Genomic DNA, 27,653 nt, shown 5'->3' with positions numbered 1-27,653 from the left:
ACATATAACCTTTAATATTTATCTTAAAAAAAATCTTTTCATACCACACTTCTATCTGAATATATGTAAAGAAAATTGCATTGTTAAACAAATACAGCACAAATACTTGAGCACCTAGTTTATGCTTGTATTATTGATAAAATGATGGAAAAGACAGGGAAGGTCTTGTTCTTACAGAACTAACTTTCTAGTGGAGCAAGCAAAAGTCAGCAAGAAAAATATCAGATAGTGGTGCATTATGCAGACAGTTAAAACAAGGTCATATCATAGAGTGAGTGAATGAATGGCTGCCTTAGGTTGGCAAAGAAGGCTTCTCCAAAGATGTGAACTCTGGAATACAAGGAGGCACCGATTTGGGCATGATTTGGAGAAGATGAGGGCATTCAAGACAGAGAATAGCCTGTAGGCCTTGTGGCAAAAATATACTTGGTATCTTCAGATTACCAAAAGAAGCTTCAACTATAATATTCATGCTTTTGTTTAAAAAAAAAAATAGGGGCACCTGGGTGGCTCAGTTGGTTAAGCATCTGACTTTGGCTCAGGTCATGATCTCTCAGTTCATGGGTTCGAGCCCCGAGTTGGGCTCTGTGCTGACAGCTCAGAGCCTGGAGCCTGCTTTGGATTCTGTGTCTCCCTCTTTTTCTGCCCCTCCCCTACTCGTGCTCTGTCTCTGTCTCTCTCTCTTTCAAAAATAAACATTTAAAGGGTGCCTGGGTGGCTCAGTCAGTAGAGCATCCAGCTTTGGCCCAGGGCATGAACTCGTGGTTTGTGAATTCAAGCCCCACGTTGGGCTCTGTGCTGACAGCTCAGCGCCTGGAGCCTGCTTCAGATTCTGAAGCTCTCTTGTTCCTCCCCTGTTTGCTCTCTCTCTCTCTCTCTCTCTCTCTCTCAAAAATGAATATTTAAAAAAATGTATTTTTTAAAAAATTTGTTAAACGTTTATTTATTTTTGAGAGACAGATAGAGGCAGAGCATGAGCAGGGGAGGAACGGAGAGAGAGGGAGACACAGAATCCAAAGCAGGCTCCAGGCTCTGAGCCGTCAGCACAGAGCCTGATGCGGGGCTCAAACTCATGAACCACGAGATCATTACCTGAGCCGAAATTGAGTTGGACGCTTAACCGACTGAGCCACCCAGGTGCCCCAAAATAATTTAAAAAAATAAACATTTAAAAAATAATAATAAATTAAGAAAAATAAAAAAAATGTATAATGAAGTATTTCAAGGAACACTTCCTGTCAGAAATCTCCTTATACATATTTTGTGTTTTCCAGCACATCTTACACGTTTGAGTTGGGAATGTGATTCTTTTAAACTGGAACTTTCATCAGACATCCCGGAATTTGCTTCTCTGTTTCCTGTATTTCTGTCATCATGAATGACTGCTCTAACAAAGACTATGTCATTGGAACACACCTTCAGCTAACAGATTTTTTTCCCCATAATTGTTTTTCAGTTCACTATAGAAGAAAAGCTGACTTTGTCAGTAAGCAAGTCATGGTACATAATAGATCTGTTTCTTACCTTGTCTTTGGCAGTTATGAAATTGAATGTTTCCAGTCATATTATTTCATTTTCAGTCATCTGTCCACTGATCAAGTGCCTTGTGGCTATGAGTAATCATTGACTGAAAGAACTCAGCATTGGGAACTTGGAATCAGCCAGGTGACCATAGCAGGAAAGCTTTCTTTAGTTGGATACTTATTTGCTTTTTAGAATATTTATCATGCATTGAAATATTTTCATGAATTTTATTCCATAAGACCCAGTTTGGGTTGGGATTTTTGCAGAAAATTTATTCCATAAAATTTATACTTGCACCAGACAGGTATACCCTAAGAATCATTCATTCACAAATGCTTGTTGAATATCTGTGCTTTACTTCACTCATAAATGCTTGTTGAATGTCTATACTTGTTTCTGAGAAATATAAAAGGCAAAAAAGGCATAGTCCCTATTCTGTAACAGCCCATGGGGAGAGGGAGCAGACAGGCAAAATTATCTAATACTTTATTGAATTTAATTTCTAGGCGCACTTTCCCCGTCTCCCCCTCAGATAACTCATGGATAGTCTCAAGTCTTTCTTTATTTCTTCTCCTTCCCCTACCTTAATATTTTGGTAGAATTGGTAGAGGAGAAAAACTACTTGTGTTTATATATTTGTTTTTAATTTTCTAAAGGTGGTTTGTAGTAAATGCCAGCATATTGTATCTTACATTGTTGCTACTGCTGATTAAGATGGACAAACTATAAAGTTTATGCATCCCAGGCTCCTATAGTAATAACTGACACTTTTTATAGTCAGAGGAGGTTATGGGGACAGAAGATCTTAGGAAAAAAGTGCATGTTTAAATTCCATGCTTCTCAGATGACTCTTAGAACCCTATAATCTGAAAACAGCGTTTCCATGCTGTTAAAATAATTTGGTTTTGGCAATTGGTTGATCTCCAGTTTCATTGCCACCCAAACTTTTGGGTCTTTTTAACTGGTAGGTATAATTGGATTAAGTGAACAACTTTGTTAAACTAGATAAACAGTGACATAAAAAACTGAATACAGAAAAAGTAAAAATAAGGCAGAATTGAGGAACATGACCCCTGGAATATCATCAAAGTTATAGCGGTGTAAAAGGATTAAAATATTTTTTCTTTAAGAATAAATGACAGGGCTCCGGTAGCTCAGTTGGTTAAGCATCTGACTCTTGATTTCGGCTCAAGTCATGATCTCATGGTTCGTGAGTTTGAGTCCCACATCTGGGGGACTCAAGTGCGGAGCTTGCTTGGGATTCTTGCTCTCCCTCTCCTGCTCTCTCTCCCTCTCTTCTGTCTCCCTCTCCTTCTCTCAAAAAATAACTAAAAAAAAAAATTTTTTTTTTTTAAATAATAATGGCAGTGACATAGATAATGATGACAGGAGTGGCTTATTGTCAAAACTTTGCGACCCTAAGTAGGAATATTTTTTACTTGGTCTCCTTGAAAGGTGATATTTATGGGGCGAAAAAAGAATAATGTGTTAGATAATCAGAAAACATCTGAAAATGAGTCAAAGCCAGGAGACCAGAGAAAAGTGATAAACAGGGGAGATTGGCAGAAGTGCTTAAAGTATTTGGGGTTGAAGAGATTCATGTTTCATGTTGGTGGAATTCATTTGTGAGGGAACAACAGTCTCAATTTCAGATATAATTTTAAATATTTTACTTTTTTTTATTATAAATAATATATTTGCTTTTTAAAATTTTTTTTTTTTCAACGTTTTATTTATTTTTGGGACAGAGAGAGACAGAGCATGAACGGGGGAGGGGCAGAGAGAGAGGGAGACACAGAATCGGAAACAGGCTCCAGGCTCTGAGCCATCAGCCCAGAGCCCGACGCAGGGCTCGAACTCACGGACCGCGAGATCGTGACCTGGCTGAAGTCGGACGCTTAACCGACTGCGCCACCCAGGCGCCCCTTTTTTTTTTTTTTTTAATTTTTTTTTTCAACGTTTTATTTATTTATATTTGCTTTTTAAAGAAGACCCTAAAAAGTATTTTAAAACAAACTAACATCACCATAATTTCACATGCAGAGACAAACAATATTTTAGTGTGTTTTTTAAATGCCTGTATGTGATACATGTTTTCCCCCTACCACAACACAAGTATATTATTAAATTATGCTTTAACAAAATATGTAAAGGCTATAATGCCAAGTATGCCTCTTAATGCCAGGGTTTTTTTTTTCTTTTGTTTTTGCTATAATTTTGTTACAGTATTATAACATTTTGATGAACATACCTTCTTCCATACAAATCTTTGTTTCTATCTGACTTATTTTCTTCAGGATAGGTTCCTAAAAGTGGAATTAAGTGGTATGAAAGCAGGGTGCCTGGGTGGCTCAGTCAGTTAAGCGTCTGACTTTGGCTCAGGTCATTATCTCAGGGTTTGTGAGTTCAAGCCCTGCATTGGGCACCGCGCTGTTAGTGCTTGGGATTCTGTCTCTCTGCCCCTCTCCCACTGGTTCTGTCTGTCTGTCTGTTTGTCTCTCTCTCTCTCTCTGTGTCTCTCTAAATAAAACCTTTAGAAAAAAAAATAGGTATGAAAGCATAAATACTGAGGTTGGTATGTGTTGCCAGATTGCTTTCTAAAAAGATTATTCTGTATTAATTTTTACTCCAGTTCTTTTCTCTGTACCCTCACACTTCTTTGAATACTGCTTGGCTTAGGGCACCTGAGTGGCTCAGTTGGTTAAGCATCTGACTTGAGCACGGGTCGTGATCCCACAGTTTGTGGGTTTGGGCCCCACATAGGGCTCTCTGCTGTAGGTGTGAAGCCCACTTCTGGTCCTCTGTCTGTCTGTCTGTCTGTGTCTGCCCCTCCCTCACTTGTGCATTCATTAAAAAATTACGTTTGAATACTGCTTGGCTTTATTATTGACCAATTTGTTAGACAATGATGTAATTATTTTCATAGCTTCAGAAAGTCTTGGTAAGAGTAGATGTAATTTCTGAAACAGGATTTGAAATCTTTGGAGTAGTCTTTTTTTTCTTGAAAGTTGATAAGAAAGTAAACGACATATTGGAGTTAGTAAAGGAGTAATTGTGTTTAATGCTATGAAGTATTTTATCAGAGTAAGAGTTGAAACAAAACATGTCTGGACTAGAGAATATTATGGTATGTAGAATGTTAAAAGATTTAAGGTGATTTTAAGACACTTGTAATGGCACAAAACTGGAGTTTGGGGAAGCTTTCAGAAATACCCTGTGCAGAATTACCAGTAGATTTCCTTGCAAGAGAGAAGTATGGTACATAAAAATTAGTATGACTGTACAGGAAACTGAATTAAATGTTAAAAGATGTACATAAGATGGATTTCTGCTGGTATTTTCACCCTCTGCTTCTTTTTTGAAATCTGTTCTCTTACAAAGTCTGGAGAACACAGTGGTTTACCCCTTTCCTTTTCTTGACTGTTTTCTCCCAACATTCCAATCACTTTTACTTTAACAGTTGATTCTTTGAGGCAAAAATTAGTCTGAAGGAGGAGTTGACGAAGACAGACAAGAACTTGTCAAACATTGTGATTTTAGCTGAGTGATCTCACATGGTCCCTCATCTTTACACCGTCTTGATTCTTGCCACTTCTAGACATGAATCCATGACTTACAGCACTATAAGAAAATCACTTCTATTCTTCTTTGCTTTATCCTCCCCCAAATGTTCTATGGGATGCTTTCGCCTTCACGCTTCTGAACTTCCATACAGGTACACTTTTCACATCAGAGCTGTTATCTCCTAGCTTGTAATAAGTCTGTTTGGTTTTTAATAGTGCCCACATTCCAGTATCAAGCTTCCCTGTAGTTCATGTGCCCCCTTTTGTTTCATATTCCTTCTTCCTTAGGAAATTAAAGAATTTAGTAGTTTTGTGTATTTCAGCATTTCATCAGCTGTTTCTTTCACAGAGGATTTGAAAAGTACAAAAAAAAAAAACAACCCCAAAACAACTATAAACTATAGACAACTATAGTTTATGTAGTGTCTAAACTATAGAAAAAACAATCTTGTATAAGAATGAAATTTTTTTACTTTAGAAGATATTTTACATTTGTGCGTATGTAGTGGAAGGGTTAAAGGATAAAATGAATACCATATTTTTGGAACCCCCCAAAATTTTATAGCAAGATAGCTTTATTTTTTAGAGGAACAGCTTGGTGTGGAAAAACACTGGCTCTCCTAAAATTTTAAAATTCTGTGACTTAATTTAGGGCATCCATTTTTTAAAAGGTAAAAAATTATTCTTTTGGTAGTTTCAACCCTCAGCCTTTCCTTTAAATTTCCCTTCACTTCTTTGTAAAAAGGATGAATATTTTTAGTATACTGTCCTGGCACAAATCCTCCTTATAAGCTCAGATTTTTTTCAGCGGTGACTAAAGCAGTGCAGTGCAGTTGCTTCCAAGTTCTACATTTCATCTCCTTTTCTATTGTACCTCCTCCCCCTCTGCAGCTGCTTTGCTGGCAAAGTCCTGATCCTTTGATAGATCCCAATCCCATCCTGACCCTTCAAAAGCAGGATTTAACTCAGCTCACCTTTTAACCTTTCTAATAGCCATAACTCCTATATTAAACATGTGTGACAACAAAGTCCCTATGCATACTAGTTCAGAATTATTTATTGCTTCCCCTCCATTTACCATACAACTCTACCTGTGTCTTTCATACTGATGGTTAGATGTCATTAAAGAAGTTTCTTATTGTTGTTTTTAGGTCTTCATCTATTGTTAGGACACCTACCCTATATTTTTAAAGAAACCTGTCATTTCATAAGTTTATTTTTTCTTTGAATTTTCTCCATTTTACTTTTTTAAGTTTTATTTTTGAGAGAGTGAAAGAGTGTGAGTGGGGGAGGGACAGAGGGAGAGAGAGAATCTCAAGCAGCTCCACGTTCAGTGTAGCCTGACACAGGGCTCAATCTCATGATAGCAAGATCATGACCTGAGCTGAAATCAGAAGTTGCACACTTAAACTAACTGAGCCACCCCTCATAAAGTTGTTTATTATGCAACTTAAGATATAGATCCTATACAGATGTCATTAAAAGAAAATTTTGAAGTTGTCTTCTATTTAGGAAACAAGCCTGTGTTTCCAAGTCATGTGATTTATATGCTCTCATATCAGCAATCACAGTTTCTGCTTTGGTGTGTAACTAGTAAGTTGTTTCCCACTATGTGTTCAAAATAGAGTTCTGTTATGTTCTCAGCTCTGCTGTGTGAATTGGATGTTGACTGGTTTGCAGCTTGGGAAAATATACTGCTCTCAAGTCTATTAGGAAAAAAAACAGGCAGCCTTACAAATGGCATCTCCTGCTAGCCTTCCATCGCATTTGTTACATGTCTGGTTGTATCTGCTGTTGGTTTGTTTTTCTGCTTCCTCAGAGTCTCACTTTCAGTTGAGTGCTTCAGTCTGGGTGAAAGGTAGCAGCACAGGAAGCATTTCCCTTGGCCCATTCCCAGGCAGCACCAAGTGTGAGTCTCTTCAGGTGGAAAACTCATCACTTTGTATTTAAAATGCAAGTATTTCAGTGTCTGTGCTTCAGATTAATTGCTGAGTACATATATTTTCCAGTTTTATCTTGTTTTCACTCATATTTCTGTAGACTAAAATTTCATTTATTAGAAGCTCAAAATGGAGGGTTTTTTTTTTTACTTATTTTTTACTTTTTAAGCTTTATTTATTTTGAGATGAAGGAAGGGAGAGAGAGAGAGAGAGATTGAGAGAGCGAGCATGCACACAAGCAGGGCAGGGGCAAAGAGAGAGGGTGAGAAGGAGAATCCTAAGCAGGTCAGTGTGGAACCCAATGTGGGGCTTGAACTCAGGAACTTTTGAGATCATGACCTGAGCCAAAATCAAGAGTAGCTTAATTGACTGAGCCACCCAGGCGCCCCATTGTGTTTATTTTAATTAAGCCTTTTAAGAAATAAATATTGCCTTTTAGTGTAAGAAAAGCTAAGAATCCAAAGGATGGAAAGATGACTAGTGAAGACAAATTGCACACAATTTGATTAATTTGTATTTAGGATTTCTTCTAAATCAGTTGAACACTGAAAGTATTTAGCAAAATATGTGTATACATACATGTGTGTGTTTCTATATTGCAGATATATAGTTTTTTTTATACCAAAGAAAAAGTAGTATTTGGTAAGAATGTTCAGTAGTCCATGTACTTCTGTCATTAGTTAAGCTACTTTTCTTCTTTTCCCTTTCCTATACCTGCCTTCATCCCATAATAATATACCCCCAGATTAACTATGTCAGTGAACTCTGAGAACTTTTGAAAAGGCATGGTTGCTCTAAGTGCAGCATTTAAAAACTAATCTATTCCAGATGTGATGGCCATCAGGAATTTAGTAAGCTAGAGTAAGTTGCCAAATCATGTTTGAATAGTGAACTGAACACTATACATATTAGACTGAAGAGAAAAAAAGAACACCAAAGCTAATGATAAAAATGGGGCAGGGGTGTGATTTCAAGGGAAAGGATGAAATGAATTGTACTCAATAAATGTTGACTGATTGTGCCAAACACCGTTTTAGGTGCTGGGTGGTGTTACAGGGCTAAAACACAGATGAGCAAAGTTTGTGCCCTAAAGGTATACTGAGACCTGTAGTTATAATAAGGGTGTGTGTGTGTGTGTGTGTGTGTGTGCGCGCGCACGCTGAGATAAATGTAGTTGCAACAGCTGTAATAAATGCTGTTAGAGCCATGTAGGGGGTGAGTGGATAAAGGGCACCTAATCCAGCCTGAAAAACTGAAAAGGTCAAGAATTTGCATTTTAATGGGGACAAGGAGTTCTCAGGCAGATGTGGAGAGGGCATTCCAAAGAGAGCAGCAGAGAGGTACAGAAGTGAGAATATGTGGTACATTTGGGTATAACTTTTCTCTCAGGGTGTTTGAAAGGTAATGGAATCTGAGGTGAGTAGCAAGGAAGAGCAGCTTTGTTCATCAGGGGCTTTATTTTATTTGCCTCATCCTGATTTTAAACGAGCTAATGTCTTAATCTGGTTTGCCCAAGCTAAATGGGTCCCCTAGACATAAATAAACTCTCTCATGTGAGAGAGTTCATGATATTTCTAGTATCATTGTAGAAGGCTATTTTCTAGTTTGGAGGTTAATGATTTATATGTTAATTTTTTTTAAAGTTTATTTCTTTGAGGGGGTGGGGAGAGGCAGAGAGAGGGAGAGAGAATCCCAAGCAGGCTCCACGCTCAGTGCAGAGTCCAACGTGGGGCTCAAACTCACAAAACAGTGAGATCATGACCTGAGCCAAAACCAAGAGTTGGATGCCTAACTCATTGAACCACCAGGCACCCCTATGTGTTAAATTTTAAAGGATAGTGAAATAATTCTTTTGTTGTGAAAGTCTCAAAGTCCTCTACAAATTATAGCTCGTTCCGCCAAATATTTTAACACTTAGCCTCACACTGCATTTGATCATTCCCATATAAGCAAGTGGCATTAGGCATTGAGCAGGTACACAATGATAGCAAAATGGATAACAATAGAGAGGAGAATGCATGTAAAACTCTGCAATTGGAGAATGGTATCTGGAACAGAGCTGAAATAAGGCATATCTCTGTTCCATGACTTTCTACATTCACTTTCCCTTTAGGTGCTCTAAAACCTTATTATTCAAAGTGTAGTCCAAGAACCAGCAGCATCACCTGGGAACTTGGAAATGCAGAGTCCCATGCCCAGCCCCAGCCCTACTGAATCAGAGTCTGCAGTTTAATAAGATCCTTAGGTGATTCCTGTTCATCTTAGAGTTTGAGAAGCACCATTCTAAAGAACAAATCTAAGGGTTTGCAAAGTTCTTTAGTTAACTGAGCTTTCTGACTTTACTGTTTCACAGTCTTGACTTGGGACAGTAAGCTTTTTGAAAATGGATATCAAGGTTACTAGCAATTACTATATTTTCTTTTTCCCAGTGGGTGGATAGAGGTTAGAAATGCAGATTCTGGAGTCAGATTGCCTGGGTTCAAATCCTGGCTCTGCCACTTCTGCATAATTTCTTCATTCGTTGAGGGCAACTACAATGAGCAAAGGGGTATTCCACCACCCCGCTGATCTGTGGTGGAGGTTTAGTTGAGTTAGAAATAAGCCTTTGTTGTGTGTTTGGGGGGTAATTTTTGTCAGTATTATTTATTGTATTCATGATTTCTTGGTCTTAACTGAGCCATCAATTATTGAAAAGAAGGTAGTGTTTGGGAAACTTTTCAACTTTAGTAAAGAAATGTTCTTACTAATGAATAATAGACCTTTTGGCTTCACTGTAAAAAGGTGTATAAGTAGATTTAAAAGTGATGGCAAATCTCATTAAATTATAACCTACTAAGAAATAGTAGGAACATTTTACTATCAGAGCTTAGAGACTTTTACCAGTGCTCTGATCTTGTTTTCTACAGGGGGCAGCTGGCATTTTATGCTATGTGGGAGCCTATGTCTTTATCACTTACGATGACTATGACCACTTCTTTGAAGATGTGTACACTCTCATCCCTGCTGTAGTGATCATAGCTGTAGGAGCCCTGCTTTTCATCATTGGGCTAATTGGCTGCTGTGCCACAATCCGAGAAAGCCGCTGCGGACTTGCCACAGTAAGTTAGCACTTTATTGACTGCATGTGTCATCATAATATGTGGGAATATTTCATTTGTGTTACTGGCTTGAATTGAACATAAAATTCCATAGACTCTTTGGCTCTTATAATTGGAACAGAATTAGCACTTGTCTTCTAGCAGTTACCTCTGGTAACTGTTTTTTATCAGTTTTTTAAATTTGTATTTAATTTTTGACAATGTTTTCTTCCTTACAGTTTGTCATCATCCTCCTTTTGGTTTTTGTCACAGAAGTTGTTGTAGTGGTTTTGGGATACATTTACAGAGCAAAGGTATGTTGTCTACTCTAGTTCATGTTTTAAAAGGCAGTTTAAGTGTTTCGGGTGAAATAGAACAAACTCATTTTATCAAAGTAAACATTTTCTTATGCCTTAACTCCAGTTTAGCCACTGCTTTAAAAACCTAAAGTTGGGGCACCTGGGTGACTCAGTCAGTTAAGTGTCTAACTCTTGATTTCTGCTCAGGTCATCATCTCACAGTTTGTGAGATCAAGCCCCATGTTGGGATTCTCTCTCCTGCTCTCTCTGCCCCTCCCCTTCTCACTCTCTCACTCCAAATAAATGAATAAACTTAAAAAAAATCTGAAGTTAATTAGAAATTGCACAGAGAGAAGGCCCTGGGTGACTCAGTCACTTGAGCATCTGACTTCAGCGCAGTCATGATCTCACAGTTTGTGAGTTCGAGTCCCACATCAGATTGGCTGCTGTCAGCACAGAGCCCGCTTCAGCTCTTTTGTCCACATCTCCTTTATCTGCCCCTCCCTCAGAAATAAATAAACATTAAAAAAAAGAAAGAAAGAAATTGCATACAGAACAGATTGGTGGTTGCCAGATGTGGGGGCTTTGGCGAAATGGGTGAAGGGAGTCAAAAGGTATAAACTTCCAGTTATAAAGTAAGTCAGTCATGGGGATGTAATGTACAGCATGGCAACTAAGTTAATAATACTGTAATGCATATATGAAAGTTGATAAGGGAGTAACTTTTAAAAGTTCTCTCATCACGATAAACGTTTTTTATAATTATGTATGGTAAAGGAGTTAATTAGACTTATTGTGATCATTTTGCCATATAAAAAGATTGAATCATGCTGAAACTAATGTTAGATGTCAATTATACCTCAATTTAAAAAAAAGAAGAAAAAATACATGTAGTGAACACACAAGTCCAGTTTCCTGGCTTAATAAAGAGTACATACTAGAGAACTGAGCTTTTGTTTTATGTTTAAGAATACTGCAACGTTTCAGGCTCTTTTTTCTGAATAGTTCTTTCCATTGAAGTTACCTATATAGGTGTCAAAAGGTTGTGTTTAATGTGGATTCTGATCTCAGGAAGTCTCCTGTAAGCTTATTTGATTATTTATTTCAGTTTTAAAGTATTTTTCTGTTACAGTAATTTTTTTCTACAATGTATCATGTGCTGTGTCAGTTGGGGTCTTGTGAGAAGCAGATGCAAAGATGGAATTCAGTATACGTGGATTCTGTTAGAGGAAAGGTCTGTGAGAGAACATGGGGAAGGAACCAGGTCTGACTGAGAACTGTTAGGCCTGATACAAGTGTAATCCCAAGTACTTGTTAGTGTAATTGTGTGGTTAATTAAATATTGATGAAGTCTAAGAAAATGAGTACATGAAAAAAAGAAAATTGAATAATTTGAAGAGACTTGGTAAAAACAAGTCACTACAACTTTTTTTTTTCAGTTTCATTACTTATAGAGAGAGTGTGTGTGTAGTGGGAGAGGGGCAGAGAAAGAGGGAGAGAAAGAATCCCCAGGAGGCTCTGTGCTGTCAGTGCCAAGTCAGACTCGAGCTCTGTCTCACAAACTGTTAGATTGTGACCTGAGCCAGAATCAAGAGTCAGACGCTTAACCAACTGGGCCACCTAGGTGCCTCAATCACTAAAACATTTTTGATCAAATCAGCTATGAGTACAATTACGTAAAAGTTTAGGGGAAATTTATTAATAATTAGTAGAATTCTACACTTTGATTGTGTTGCAATGTCTCTGCAGTGTAAAGAAACCCAAACTGGAAGTCACTGTCAATGTACTAAGGATGTGATTTGTGCAGAACAAATGATAAAGAGCTCTAATCAGTGGATCCTATGCAAAGAAAAGACAGGCTTGCATTTTAAGATTGGTGTGAAATACACATTTCTGTGCTTTAAGCTAAATGAAAATGTTCATTTTTTTAAAGTTTTATTTATTTATTTTTGAGGGAGAAACAGAGAGGCACAAGCAGGGGAGGAGCAGAGAGGGAGGGAGAGAAAGAATCCTAAGCAGTCTCTGCACTGCCAGCACAGAGCCTGACGCGAGTCTCGAACTCACAACTGTGAGATCATGACCTGAGCTGAAATCAAGAGTTGGACACTTAATTGACTGAGCCACCCAGGTGCCCCGAAAATGTGTACTTTTTCTAAAAGCCTGTGATTTTCTAAAAGCCTGTACTTTTTCTAAAAGCCTCAGTTAACCAACCAACTACTCCTGACCATGCATGGGAGGCTTCTCCATTTGTTAACTATAGTACAACTGCATTTACCACTAATTTTTACATGTAGGATAATAATGAAAACAACAACAACAATATGTTCCTTGGATGGAGAGAGTATGTGAAAGTCAGTTTAGGGTCATGGTTAGGTCCTTTCATTCCACAAATATTCGAGAGGAATGGTTTTAGAACCTTGTCAAAATCATAGATGGCCTACTTGGATTTCACATCTATATTTGACAAACGTATGTATATGGGTACCCATATATATACACCCAGTTGACCTTTGAACAACACGGGTTTTATATGTATAAATTAATGAATTATATGACATAAATTTCTGGACTCAGGGTAGAGATCAGCCAAAGGGTTTTCTTACTATTTCATATAGTCTCTACCCAAGACATGCTAGGGAATATTCAGCTATCATCTATATTACATTTCAGCTCTCTGTTGAAGGAAGGATTCATTTTAAAATTTGATTCATCCAGGCCTACCTCTAACCCCAGACTATTACATTTGATTGATTTGTTCATACAGAATTTCCAGCTAATCCTTAACTGAACTTTATAGGCATACCCTAGTGACTGTTCCACATGAGGGAGATGTTGTAGCCCTTTGTAAAATCCTTCTGGAACTTAAATTAGAGGCTGTTGTAATATCTGATCATAATTCACTTTCCTCATTTGAGGCAGGATAATAGAAACATTAAATCAACAAGCAAGTAATAACTTTTGGACAAGATAGTTTTCTGTTTCCCCCTTGTTGAATTCTGTTACAGTGTATCTTTTAAAGATCTAGCCTGGGGACTCCAAACTTCTTAAGGGCAAGGCAGTCATCTTTGACTGTCCAGCAGTGGCAAGACACCTGGCATAATAAATGTTAATGAATTTATGGATCTGTTGAATGAAAAAAAAATTACAAGTCAAGACTTCTAATCTTATTTAATATAGCAAAGTGTTCTACTATTCTAACTTGTGAGTATTTAACTTTCTTTAAATTACCCCAGAATGAGAAGTTTGTTCAGATTTCCTCAGCCCATAAATTCCCAGTATGGAAGGGGGAAATACACATTTTCTGATTTCTTTTTTAGAGCGAAATTGAGGACTTCATTTTCCATTGCCCCTTTAAAAAAAAAAAAAAAAAGCCTTTGTTCTGGACATAGAAAAAGGTGATTATGAGTTGAGATCCTACCTTCTGTGCCCATCCCTGATGAATGAGGGTCCTGCCAACTTGAAAACCAAGGCAGCTGTTGCCAGCCATTCCCATCTTGCCCCTCTTTCCTCTTTCTTAGTCATTTCCTTTTCTTTCGCCTTTTCTATTTGCCTGCTTTTCCTTTCCACCTAAGTACCATTTAAGGCTATGGGGCGCCTGGGTGGCTCAGTCGGTTAAGCGTCTGACTTCAGCTCAGGTCACGATCTCACGGTCCGTGAGTTCGAGCCCCACGTCAGGCTCTGGGCTGATGGCTCGGAGCCTGGAGCCTGCTTCTGATTCTGTGTCTCCCTCTCTCTCTGCCCCTGCCCCGTTCATGCTCTGTCTCTCTCTGTCTCAAAAATAAATTTAAAAAAAAACGTTAAAAAAAAAATTAAAAAAAAAATAAGGCTAAACAGGCTGCCTTAAAGTAATTAATTGGGGTATAACTTTAGGTCTATGATAAAGACATAATAGAGGTGCTGGCTTGGTTTCGGCTCAGGTCATGATCTCATGGTTTGGGAGTTCAAGTCCTGTGTTGGACTCTCCTGGGATTCTCTCTCTTTCTCTCTCTCTCAAAAATAAATAAACTTAAGAAATAAAAGAGAAGTATTGTTACTATCATTTGTAATTTTAAATCAAAGGCATAATATGCCAATCTAATTTTCAAACCATTGATACATAAGGTACCAGGTAACTGTGCCCCCCAAAAAAATGTATTGGGTTTGCCCCTACTGGTTATCACCTTGTAGTTAAATCACATGACTGGTATAATTACTAAGTAGGTCTAATCATCTTAGAAGGGTAAGGAGAATCTGGTACAAACAAATTTTACTAAATGGTACTTTTCTTGCCATTTAGTGATTGACAGAAATAAGTTATGAAGAGTTTATTTCCTGTCGCCTAATTCATATAACATCAAACTGCACCTTTTTCATAAAATGCTACTTGTAAGGACTGATTTTTTTCACCTGCTGATTACTTTTGTGTATTTGGCTAAATCAAAACATTGAATAAATAAAATGGAAAGTATGTTGGTATTTGTTCCAAAAGTATCTTGTGGGAGGTCTTTATTTTTAATCTACTTTTGGAAAGGAAAATGAGTAAATCCAACCCACTGAAAGCTTATTTGAAAAGAAAGGCAGTTCATTTATAATTTAGGACATCTGTCTCAGGGTTCAGCTGCTTTCTCTCTCTTGAATAGATTGTTAATCTGCTGTCTTGCACACAGTCTTCTCTTTGAATGCTTATAGTGTGTGATGTAATATGTCTGCATTTTTACCTGAATCTCTGTGGAGACAGGGAGAAAAATTTTTTTCTTAAAAGAAATTCACAAAGATATCTGGCAACTCTGCATACATGTCAGTTAGATTTCTTAGCTGGAGCCTTGACAAATGTTAATTTTACCAGTATTTTTAAGGGACCGAATTCTTTGTTTTGATTCAGGTGGAAAATGAGGTTGACCGCAGCATTCAGAAAGTGTATAAGACCTACAATGGAACGAACCCTGATGCCGCTAGCCGGGCTATTGATTATGTTCAGAGACAGGTGAGCTCTCTTCAGGTGAATTCGATTTTGAGGGCCAGTCACTGTTGGGTCAACCTTAAACTCAGCTATTACTGTGTAAATTAAACATGTATTTTTGTAGCCATGGATAGCTTCATGGTGTGTCTAATATTTTCACCTTCACTCTTGAAAAGTTTTTTCCATTGTCACCTAGTGACTTTTTACCAAAAAAGTAATTAGAAAGGTGATAATGGAAGAGAGGTATGTGTCACAGGAAAGATGGGATCCTCAAGGGACTTCAAGGAGGTAAGAGGTCTTCATATACCTTTAGAAAGCAAGACCAGAAAAGATAATAGACAAAACTGTTAAAAAAAATTATGGATAATTGGAAATGTGTGAAGGTAAAGAGACTGGTATAGTAGATCCTTATATCCATTAACCTACCTCAAAATTTTCAATTTTTTGTTAATCTTATTTCATCTTTTACCCCACATATCTTTTGCTAGATTATCTTAAAGCAAATCCCAGACATTTCGGAGAAAATATTTGAAATATATTATCATTGGAAATAATATTTAACATGTAAGAGATGAAGATTTTTCTTAGCTATAAATTACCCCTTGTGGGTAATATGCTTTTCATGTAGAATTTCTAAAGTTACTAGTGGCTAATTAAAATTTAACATCCAGTTCTTTAGTCACTCTAGCCACGTTGTAAGTGCTCAGTAACCTCAGGTGCCTAGTGGCTACTATGTTGAACAAGCAGACACCGAACATTCTTATCATTGTAGAAAGTTTTATTGGACTTAACTGGTCTAGAGTAGCTTAAAGTTCTGCAGTGCACAGAATTTTAAAGTTCAACACAGATCTGTGTGTCTTGGGAGGACTAATATTTCTGTTCTCTTTCCCACTAGCTGCACTGTTGTGGAATTCACAACTATTCAGACTGGGAAAATACAGACTGGTTCAAAGAAACCAAAAACCAGAGTGTCCCTCTTAGCTGCTGCAGAGAGACCGCCAGCAGCTGTAATGGCAGTCTGGCCCACCCCTCTGACCTCTATGCCGAGGTAAGTTTGGCTTCTTGACCAAGACTTGAATCTAGCCTGGTAACCTGGTTGTCTCTGTGAACTATCTTTACCTAGAACTTCTTTTCTACACTCTTTTGTTTGTCTTTATGCTGTTTTATGTTACTGTAAATTATTTTTAAATACATTGTCTTTCCTTCTTTGGGTTTCTGTTATTTCCATTTCTGTGTGACCTTACAGCTTTCACTTAAAAAAAAGACTTTTATTGAGGATGACTTTGTGTGTTTCAGGGATGTGAAGCTCTAGTTGTGAAGAAGCTACAAGAAATCATGATGCATGTTATCTGGGCAGCACTGGCATTTGCAGCTATTCAGGTAAGCACAGGGGTTGTTATCAGAATGTGCTCATTCTCTGATGTCAACCATGAATGGTTTTAATCATTAAGTGCATTTAATCTTTGTGTATATAGATAACTTGGAAGTCATTGAGGTACTGGCCGTCCGTTTCCAATGTCTTCCATTTCCTGTCTCTAGTCCTAGACCCATAATGGTTCCAAGAAACCAGAGATCTGGATGCAGGGACTAGGTTTGAGGAGATTTTGCTTTACTTTCTTGACTTGACTAGTGAGTGGCCTGTTCAAAAATACATACTGTTGCCCGGGGCACCTGGGTGGCTCAGTCGGTTAAGCGTCCGACTTCAGCTCAGGTCACGATTTCACGGTCCGTGGGTTCGAGCCCCGCGTCGGGCTCTGGGCTGATGGCTCAGAGCCTGGAGCCTGCTTCTGATTCTGTGTCTCCCTCTTTCTCTGCCCCTCCCCCATTCATGCTCTGTCTCTCTCTGTCTCAAAAATAAAAACGTTAAAAAAAAAAATTAAAAATACATACTGTTGCCCTAATGTATTCTTGGGAGGTATTTTAATAGAACTTCACAGAATTTTTAAAAATTGTACTGCTTTATTTCACTATGGAAATGGAAAGCTTCATTTCAATCTTTTTGTACTGTTTCTTCTTCTGGTTCTTATTTTTCTGTCCTCATGGTTTTATATGTCCATATATGTACATCAGGAACTCCTACTACAACACTAGACTCTTATGCTGATAGGAGCAATTGAGTTGCTTTACAGAAAAGACGAAGTAAATATGAGGTTCTAACCTCTTCTGTATTTCTGGGCTTAGTTTTATCAGACTAATAGCCATTAAGGAGTCTGTGACATCACTTGGCACATCCAAAAGTATACCATATCATTGTTGGTAGCTGAGAGAACTTGTCTTCCCAACTTCTACCAGTGAAAACAATCTTTTTCCCACCTAATAATGGCGTATGCATAGGAGCTGGTAATTGTTTAATTATCTCTCACTTTATCTACTCCTTCCTCCTCCCTCACCAAAAAATCCCTTCCACCCACATCCTTAGCCCTCACCTGAAAACAAATAAAGGTAGCTATTTTTCTGCTCTGTACAACTACCTACCTTGCTAGTTTCATATACAATGTATCTTAGGGATTCTGTTAGAGGAACATCTTAGAGGAATCTTACAACTGAGAATAACCAACTGTTTAAAATGATTGAGAATCTGGGGCACCTGGGTGGCTGAGTCAGTCTGACTTTGGCTCAGAGCATGATCTCACAGTTCGTGGGTTCGAGCCCCACATGTGCTGACAGCTCAGAGCCTGGAGCCTGCTTCAGATTCTGTCTCCATCTCTCTCTGCCCCTCCCCTGCTCATGCACTGTTTCTCTCTCAAATATAAATAAATATTTTTTAAAAATTAAAATGATTGAGAATCCTTTGTGTCAGATCTAGTTCTCAGTGTTCTTTTGGTTGTTTTTGAAATATGCTTCAGGCCTAGAATCTATTTTAAGAAAGTGTAGTTATCTTTTAATTGTTAGATAAAACCAACGTAATTGCTAGTTTAAAGGTAAGTTGCTTAGATTGCCTGCTGTCTGTGTATTTGAAGAAAAGCTAGTGTATTTAATGAGAAATGCCTTAAAGGTGATTGTTTACTTTGCTGGTACTCAAACAGCTTTGAAATGATTCATTTAAAAGCCTAGCTCTTTATTTGCTATGGTCTCTGCCCTTCTAAGTATTTACTTTGTGGCTCAGCATAGCAGTAATATGTTAATCAGGAGGGATGATATTTTGATTGTCCAAACATATTCATTTAGCTAAAAATAATGAAACATGAAGGAAGTCTCTTCCCAAGTGAAATCCTGGTCTGTGCATTCTTAATTATCTTATTTGTGTTAATAAATCAGCACATACTAGCATGCAGCAAAAAAAAAGCTTTGAAACTGTAAGGTGCTTGTGGTCATGAAATATACAGTATGTATAAGGAAGACTGATGCACATCATTACTTTAGCTTCATCCCTCATTTTGTTAAGCTTATTAACCAGGCAGATATTTCTTCATTAAATATTTTTCATTGGGGGCTAATAAATATTTTAGCTAGTCTTTTAATTTTTAAGTATGCCTTCTCCTATGCATTTTATACTTAAATTACCCTTATTTAAGTAATGGCTGATAGATTTGATGTGTTCAGTTCAGCAAAACTAAGTCAAGGATTCAGAGCTTTCACAGATTCAAATGCTAATGGTTTGAAAATTTTTAAACTTTGGTTTTAAGGGAAAAAAACATACATTAGAAATAACGAAAGAATTTTCCCTAATATGTTTTCTTTTTTTAAAGAGTACCTATAAACCTATAAAGAGTACCTAAACATTTGATACTCAAAATCTGATGTAGATTGGTGCCCTGGGTTTGGAAAACCAGAGCAAAGGTAAAAACAACCCAAAGTGTGCTTTTATGCTCATCCTGATAGAGTTGGAGCTAAAAGGACACTTGGAGAGTCTCCAGTCCCTGTTTCCTTCATAATTGCATTATGTTTTTAATTTCTTTTTTAACATTTATTTATTTTTGAGAGACAGAGTATGAGCTGGCGGCGGTAGACTGGGGGGGTGGCAGAGACAGAGGGAGACACAGAATCCGAAGCAGGCTCCAGGCCCGAGCTGTCAGCACAGAGCCTGATGTGGGTCTTGAACTCACAAGCCGCGAGATCATGACCTGAGCCGAAGTCAGACGCTTAACCAACTGAGCCACCCAGGCACCTCTGCTTTGTTTTAAAGGCCATGAAACGAGGGAGAGCAAGGATAGTATGACTAATGACCATCACTGAAGCTTGAACCCTGGCCCATTGTACTCTGCCTCGAATTAGAAAGTGAAGAATTAAGGTTTTCAAAAGATTAAATTCCTCAATCCTGTTATGCAACCTAACAGTTAATTGACACTTCAGCTTAATAAAATACACAATGTAATAACATTGAAATATCATTAGCACTTTCCTTCGGGTTCTAAAGTGAGAAAGCTAAGAGCAATCATAGGAAATATAGTTCTAAATAATGTTAGGAGTGCCTGGCTGGCTCAGTCAGAAAAGCATGCAACTCTTGATCTTGGGGTTGTGATTTTGAGCCCCAAGTTGGGTGAGGGATTACTTTCTTTTTCTTATTTTTTTTGAGAGGAAGGGGCAGAGGGAGAGAAAGATTCTTAAGCAGGCTCCATGCCCACTGGGGTAAACCCCATGACCCTGACATTACTTAAGTAAATAAAACTTTGAAAAATAATGTTAAAGATCGAAAGATACTTTTTGGTAGTATTGTATCAAAACTGTTGGAAGCATTGTTTCCTTTGAATTTGAGAGTACTTTGTGGTACTGTTAAGTACCATGTTCTGTTGAATGAAGTACTGCATTCTGTTGAAGTTCTAAGGCGTAAAAGTGAATTTAAGAAGAAATGTTTTCATGAACCTAATTTACCAATAAAAGCCTGTAGTTCATGTGTTGGCCATCAGTAGGCCCCGTGGACCAGTCTAGCCCACTACCTGTTTTTGTGTTAGCCACACTCATTTATGCATTATCTGTGACTGCTTTTGTGTTACAGTGGCAGAGTTACATGGTTGTGACAGAGACCCAGTTTTGTCTCTTGGTTTACAAAGCCTAAAGTATTTATTATATTGCCCTTTAAGAAAACATGTGCTAGGGGTGCCTGAGTGGTTCAGTCGGTTGAGCGTCCGACTTCGGCTCAGGTCATGATTTCACAGTTCATGAGTTGGAGTCCTGCGTTGGGCTCTGGGCTGACAGCTCAGAGCCTGGAGCCCGCTTCACATTCTGTGTCTCCTGTCTGCCCCTCTGCTGCTTGCACTCTGTCTCTCACATTGTCTCAAAAGTAAATAAACATTAAAAAAAAATTTTTTTAATAAAAAAAAAACAAAACAGAAAACACGTGCTAACTCTTGCTCTAGTCTAGTTAAATGATCTAGGTTTGAATGGGACCAAAATGATAAAAACAAAAAAACAAAAAAACAAAAAACAGGGGCACCGGGGTGGCTCAGTCAGTTAAATGTCTGACTTTGGCTCAGGTCATGATCTCATGCTTTGTGGGTTTGACCCCTGCATTGGGCTCTGTACTGACAGCTCAGAGCCTGGAGTCTGCTTCAGATTCTGTGTCTCCCTCTCTCTCTCTCTGCCCCTCCCCTGCTCATACTCTGTCTCTCTCTCAAAAATAAATAAACATTAAAAAAATAATTAAAAAAAAAAACCCTGAAAAATACTAGTTAATTGTTAAACAGGATTTTTTAATGTCAGAGAAAGATTTTTAGGATTTTGCTGCACTTCTTATTTTGTTAGCCTTTTTTTTTAAGTTTTTATTTTTAAGTAATCTCCCCTGGACCCAATGTGGGGGGCCAACCCACAATCCTGAGATCAAGAGTCACACACTCAACCAGTGAGCCAGTCAGGTGTCCCTTTATTTTGTTGTCTTTTTAATCAGCAAGCTTTTCACTTCTTTGAGTGTCACCAGCCTCTTAAATTAACAATTGATCAATTAGGAATTTTATATTTAAAAGATCTGGTCATAATAATAGACAAAAATCTATGTTTTGATTTGACGATATCAAGTATTTGCTAGGGTAAGGCTTTCTGCAAAGTAAATATGGGAAAAATGGGAACTGTCTGTCTTTGGAGTCTTACAAAGTTGGCATGTCCTCAAGATGGATCACCAAGAGCAAACTTTCAGAGAGAACTGTTTCCCAAAGCCATGTTGGTTTTTTCTGGTCTGTATTGCCAAGTGTGAAGGAGGTTGAGACTGCTATTTCCTCCTGCTGCTTCTTGACTGTCAGTTACTCATTAATGTGAGTTAAAAACATAAGTGAATAACACTTCACATTGGGCCCCCACATAGGTAAAATCTAGTGGGCTGATTCTGATTCACTCTTAAATATTTCAAGTAACTCTTTTTTAACACGTTAAACCAAGGCTTGGGAAGCTAATTCTTGAGTGGCTAGGTTTTGTTTTGGTTTAGAGGAAATGAAATCTTGTTAACTTTCTGAAAGTTTTGGAAGTTTTACCCATTTGATAGAATTTTTTTCAGATTATTTAAATTTAGTAAAATGTAGGTCTCCCTCTCAGTTTTACCTTAGTTCTTGAGACCCATTCTCCCCATCCCTCATCAAGTGTTAACCACTGATACCAGTTTTCTGTATATCTTCCCAGAAGTAGTTGTGGTTAGACAGTACATAAATATTTTTTATGCAAATATTTTTGGGGATATTTTTTGGGAAGAGCTTATGGTATACAGTTTTCTACCTTGCTGTTTTATAAAATTGTTATAATTGTATGTTCACATGTATTTTTTTTAAGTAAACTAGCCCCATTGTGGGGCTCAAACTCATGACCCCGAGATGAGGAGTCGCATGCTCCACCAACTGAGCCAACCAGGCACCCCTATACATGCGCATTTTTAAGAAGTAATACAGACAAATCTTTGTATGCCTTGCCCAGTCCCCCCCACCCCCGGGGTAATATTTTGCAAAACTGTAGTATATCACAACGAAGGTATGGGCACTGATACAATCCACCAATTTTATTCAGATTTTTCATTTCTACCTGTGTATGTTCAGTTCTGTACAGTTTTATGACCTGGTGGGTTTACTGAACAGTTCTAACACCATAGGGATTCTACCTGGTACCTGTTTATAACTAACTGCACCCACCTCCATCCTGTGCCTCCTCCCCCCATACCTTAGGCAACCATTAATCTGTTCTCTATTTCTAAAATTTTGTCATTTCAAAATATATGAATGGAACCGTATGGCATGTAACCTTTGGTTCCTTTTTTTTTTTTTAAAGTTTATTTATTTTAGACGGGGGTGGGAGAAACACAAGTGGGAGAGAGAGGGAGACAGAATATAAAGCAGGCTCCAGGCTCTGAGCTGTCAGCACAGAGCCCAATGCAGGGCTTGAACCCATGGAACCAGGAGATCATGACCAGAGCTGAAGTCAGATGCTTAACCTACTGAGCCACTCAGGCACCCCTATAAGTGACTTTTTGATACAGAGTTCCACATTTTTCTCAGAAAAAGGTGTTTCCAGTGTGCAGTTCCAAAACCTTATATAACAAACAATACCTATTTTCCCATAATGTCCCCTACATAGTATATTCTAGAACATTTTAATCTTGGCAGTCAGTTTTTTTAATTACCACTTGCCTCTGTATTTAGCAGTTATTTTTTGCAGTTGCTTGGTATTATATTTAGACTAAGTGCAGATTAGTTCTCATGACTTGAATATTGCAGGGCAAATTTTTATTGCAAGAAATAACTCTAAAGCTAAAATATTTCCAAGTCTATTGTTGGAAAATTTTAATCAGTGAAATTTCAGTATAGCAGAGCTTTGGAAGTGGGCCTGTAGCACTTAGTGATGAGGTTTGGAATATAAGAAGTTAATGTGTAGAGTTTAATGTTCATAAACAGACTCATTCCCAAGCATGAGTAGGGTTTTATCAAGTTTATTTAATTGTTTTAAAATCAGTGCAAGTTGACTTAATTGAAATAAAACTCAGGAACAGAAATGATACTTATTTCAGATCCCATTTGAGAGTGCTGACTCCTTCACTAGAAGTTAACCAACTGAAAGGAATGTGAGGGAAGTGGGATGGGAAGAGAGATTTTTTTTCCAGAAAATCAGTAATTTCCGAGCTTAGCGTTTTTATTGCTTAATTTAACATTGCCTGGGAACATGATTCTGTTTGATTTTATAGCTATTTTGAGGATGTACAGTGAGTAGAAATGTATTTCTTTAGGAATTAGATACTAAACATGTCTAGACTGGCTATAGATATTTACTCAATTTTCAACAATATCCACTTTTAAAATGTCTTCAAGGTGTTTTGTGCTAGTACTGCACTCAGCAAATATTGATGTAATGAAACTGATGAATTTAAGCAGCAAATATATATCTTGAATGGGTAGAATGTGAGCTAATTGAGGCTGGAAATTGGAATGTGTGACTTTATACCATGGAGATTCAGATTGAGGACATCGTTATTCTCTGTATATGTATCTCATTAGTAATCTTCCACTTCAAACATTCAGAGCCTGTTTATAGATCTGGTACATTTTGTTGAAATTGATTGACCCCATATGTACAGAAAGCCCTGCCTTTTAAAATCAAATAACTGAAACCATTATGAAAAGTTAGAACAGCAAATTAAGTTACTCTCATTTAGCTCTTTGGTTACTATTTATATTTTGTAAGAAGCCAGGTCAAAAATTCTAGAATCATTTTCTCTTTAATCCAGTTTAATCCTCTTGCTTATTCAAAATAACATGGCATGACTTTATTACAATTCCAGCTTGCTGCCACAGAGGGATTAGGGCTTATTAAAATAAAATCATGAAGGAAGAGTGACCTTTAAAAAGTAATATGTATGTAATACCACAGAGCCAAATCTGGATTTCAAAAATAGTAAATAGTTATGAAAGAAACAAAAACCTTCAGACCAATTGATTGGTTTCCACCATAAGGCTTTTGGGCTGTTCATGCGTGTAGTGAATTTTGTGGTTGTTAATAAAACTTATGTCCCCAAATCCAGATGTCTGAAAAGACCACCAGTAAATTTCCTAAATTCACAAAGTCTTGGTCATTCCACTCCCTAGACCTTTGCTATCAGATACAGAATGTTTTCATCATTGCAGAAAGTTATTTTTTTTTAGAGCACTGCTATTGATCAAGAGTGGGAATGGCAGGAGAGCCTTCCATTTCTCCTCTTCGTGTATTGTTCTTAGGTGTTCTTAGGCAGGGAAACTAAAAGTTGGTATTTAAACAGTTCCTAAAAAGATAATATATTCATTAGAAATTGCCTCTATTACTGTTGTTATTGCTTTTTTGATGATTTGAGATCACTGAACTTTGAAACAGCTCCATTGCCAACAAAGAAATTACACACTTGCTATGAGAGGGTCTTCAGCCTTCTTTTTTCTCTGTTTTCTTCCCACAGCTGCTGGGCATGCTGTGTGCATGCATCGTATTGTGCAGAAGGAGTAGAGATCCTGCTTATGAGCTCCTCATCACCGGTGGAACCTATGCATAGTAGAAAAATGCAAGCCTGAGCTTTTTAGTCTTGTTGTTCTGATTTGGAAGGTGAATTGAGCCAGGTCTACTGCGTTGGCCTCTGAGTTCATTTAGTTAAAGCACACAGGTGTTGGACAAAGCAGCTTGGCTCTTCATGTACCCACCTACTTCCCTACCCACCTATGCCTTTCTTTTCCCTTATTCTAGCTGACCCTCCATGTCCCTAAGTTTTTAAGTATGGCAGTATATGTTCTAATTCAGAACCATTTGCAGGTTGCATAGTGTGGGAGAATTAAAGGAGGGCTTGGACCTACTTCTGTTACCTCCATCAGTAATGGGGCTGCTACCGGAGTGTCCCGGGGCCCTTTCAGTCTTCACAATGGAGAACTCTTGGCCAAAGGTTTTTGGGGGGAGGGGGAGGAAACCAGCTGTGGTTAAAGTTAACACCAGATGGTGCCCCTCATCAGTGTCCTTTTAAAAAACATATACTGTAGTCCAATAAGATAGCAACTGTATAAAATTGCTAAAATAGATTTTAGAATCATACAGTGTGTCTCTTGGTTCATCTTCAAAATCAGATGTCTCGGTTCATCTTCAAAATCAGACTGATCTTTGAAACTAGCAGTTTTTAATCAAAGCTGGCTTTATAGGAGGAGTATAATGTATGCACTACTGTTTTAAAGCAATTAGTGTGAGTGTGTGTGTGTTTTTGTATGACTGAGCCCATTCATCATAAGTCTAAACTCATTAGGATTAATGTACCCATGTAGACTAGCAAAATAGTATGTAGATGTGACCTCAGTTGTAAATAGAAGGATCTAATTCAATAAACTCTGTATCACTCCTCAACATGTACTTTTTAATTATTTGGGGATACTTCATTTCCCAAGCAGCAGTGTAATGTTTTAAATGTTGGTGCATGTCTACATGATTTGCGTGTGTTTTAATTAGATCAGTTGCCAAATTCTAAAGGCCTTGGGATCCAAAAAGCCAGAGATGCTTTTCACTCTAGTATATCCTACAAATATGAACACCTAACCGTGTGCATGACACTGGGCATACGGTGATGATGCTCTCCTTGTCTTGGAGGAATGTGGAGTCCTATTATAGGACTATATACAGAAGCAGTTAATCTCTATACAATGCGATGATTATAGTAACAAGAAAATGGGAGCCCAAAGGAGGTACCCAGAGAGGTCAGAGGCAACTTCCTGGAGGAGAGGCCTGAGCCCAGAGTTTGGCTAGGCTTTGTGAGAGAAAGTACACAGGAATGCGAGATGGGTTGGAGTGTGCAGGGAGCTTCAAGTAGCTTGTTATACCTGGAGCTTAAAATAACAGGGCTGGGAAAAGTTGAAGTGGCAAAGCCCAAGTCCTCTAGGGTCTCCCACGACATCCTGTAGAGGTTCAATGTTACTTGAAAATGAGGCAGCTGTGTGTGTGCCTGTTGTGGATGTCCATGACTGCAGTAGGGAGGATGATTGAAGGGGCGTGAGGTAGGTGTAATGGCTCACGACAGAGCAAAAGCGTGGGGTAGGGTATCGTTGGTGGAGGTGGGGAGAGGGATGGTGGAATTCCATCACTGATTGCATATGGGATAGAGAAAAGGGAGAGGAAGGAAGGAGTCTAGGTTGAGGCCCATGTTTCTGGCTCAGTCAACTGAGGAAACAGAATTAGTAACAGAGCTAGGAAGCAAGTAAGGACCGTATCTATGGGCATGAGTTCACATTCGGTTTTGGATCTATCAATTTGGGGAAAATCATGCAGGTCTGTCCTGCCTGAAAATGGAGGCGTTGAGAAGAGTAAAAACAAACTGCTGTTCACAGAGTGGAAGTTAACTAAAACATTCACGGTTTTTGAGAACTACAGGAGGTTTGCTGTGTTCCTCTGACTCATCCCATCTCTTGTCCCTACAGGTTGCACAGTAGGCAGGAATGTTTTGCTTGTCCTCATGACCTTTCACTACTACCTTCTCCCCCCAGCCCTGTCTCTTTTCTTCTCCCTTCCGGTTTTCGATACGTACCATTCTTTGGCTGTCTCGTCACAGGTTGGAGCTGGGGTGAGCAATATCTGGACCGATGTTGGCTGTCCTCAGCAATTTCTGCACAGCAGAACTGAGCCTCTAGAGTAGGCAGTTGCTTTGGGGAAAATGTACCAATTGTTAGCCTGTTACTTTAACTTGCCCAGGAGGCTAATTCCACACAGTCTCCTTCACTCGTTCCTCTCTGCTTGCCTGGTGAAAGCGCAGCTTCTTCCCTTTAATGGTGGACTGGGAGTTTGTAGTACCTGAGACTCTGTTCCCCAATGCTTATTCTTCAGAGGGCAAAAGAGCCATTTTTTATGTCTGGATTTAATGGATGAGCTCTCAGGCTGTGTCGCTGTCCCACCCTTGCCTGCACATTGGAATCACCTAAAAGAACTTTGGGAACTACAGACCCCTGGATCCCAGAACCTGGGTAGCTTCCAGAGCATGAAGGCTGAGGGCCACTGCTGTATCCTATTGCCTTTTTTTAAAGTTACTTTTATTTGGAAATAATTTCAAACTTAGAGAAAAATTACAAGAATAGAAGGCCCAAATATCCTTCATATAGATTCATCTATTAATATTTTGCCCTGTTTGATCTATCATTTGTGTTTTTGCATGTGCTGTAAGTACCTCATGGCCCTTAGCTCTAATACTTTGGTGGGTATTTCCTAAGAATAAGGATATTCTAATTCAGCACATTAAACACTGATACAATACTTTAACCTACCATTCGTGTTTCATTTGACCTCATAATGTCCTATACACCATATCTCCTCCAGTTCTGGATCCAGTCAAGGACCCAGGTATCATTTGTCCTGTCTCTTTGATCTCCTTTAATCTGGAGCATTGCCATAACTTTGTCACTTATGACACTGACATTTTG

General features: G+C 38.3%; 1 protein-coding gene across 1 annotated transcript in view; it reads left to right on the top strand.

The window, feature by feature from the left end:
- The window catches only part of TSPAN3 (tetraspanin 3), a 29,403-nt gene extending 3,807 nt beyond the window's left edge, over positions 1-25,596 (top strand). The window contains exons 2-7 of the mRNA XM_047863730.1: positions 9,934-10,125; positions 10,344-10,418; positions 15,265-15,366; positions 16,238-16,390; positions 16,639-16,722; positions 24,674-25,596. Coding sequence (XP_047719686.1) covers positions 9,934-10,125; positions 10,344-10,418; positions 15,265-15,366; positions 16,238-16,390; positions 16,639-16,722; positions 24,674-24,766 — 699 coding nt within the window. The 3' untranslated portion in view covers positions 24,767-25,596. The remainder of the gene's footprint in view (positions 1-9,933; positions 10,126-10,343; positions 10,419-15,264; positions 15,367-16,237; positions 16,391-16,638; positions 16,723-24,673) is intronic.
- The last annotated feature ends 2,057 nt before the right edge of the window (positions 25,597-27,653 follow it).

Source organism: Prionailurus viverrinus, chromosome B3, assembly GCF_022837055.1.
Source record: "Prionailurus viverrinus isolate Anna chromosome B3, UM_Priviv_1.0, whole genome shotgun sequence".
In the NCBI taxonomy this organism is placed as follows: domain Eukaryota; kingdom Metazoa; phylum Chordata; class Mammalia; order Carnivora; family Felidae; genus Prionailurus; species Prionailurus viverrinus.
Note: the sequence above shows the minus strand (reverse complement) of the source record. Positions and strands in the feature narration are given on the sequence as shown.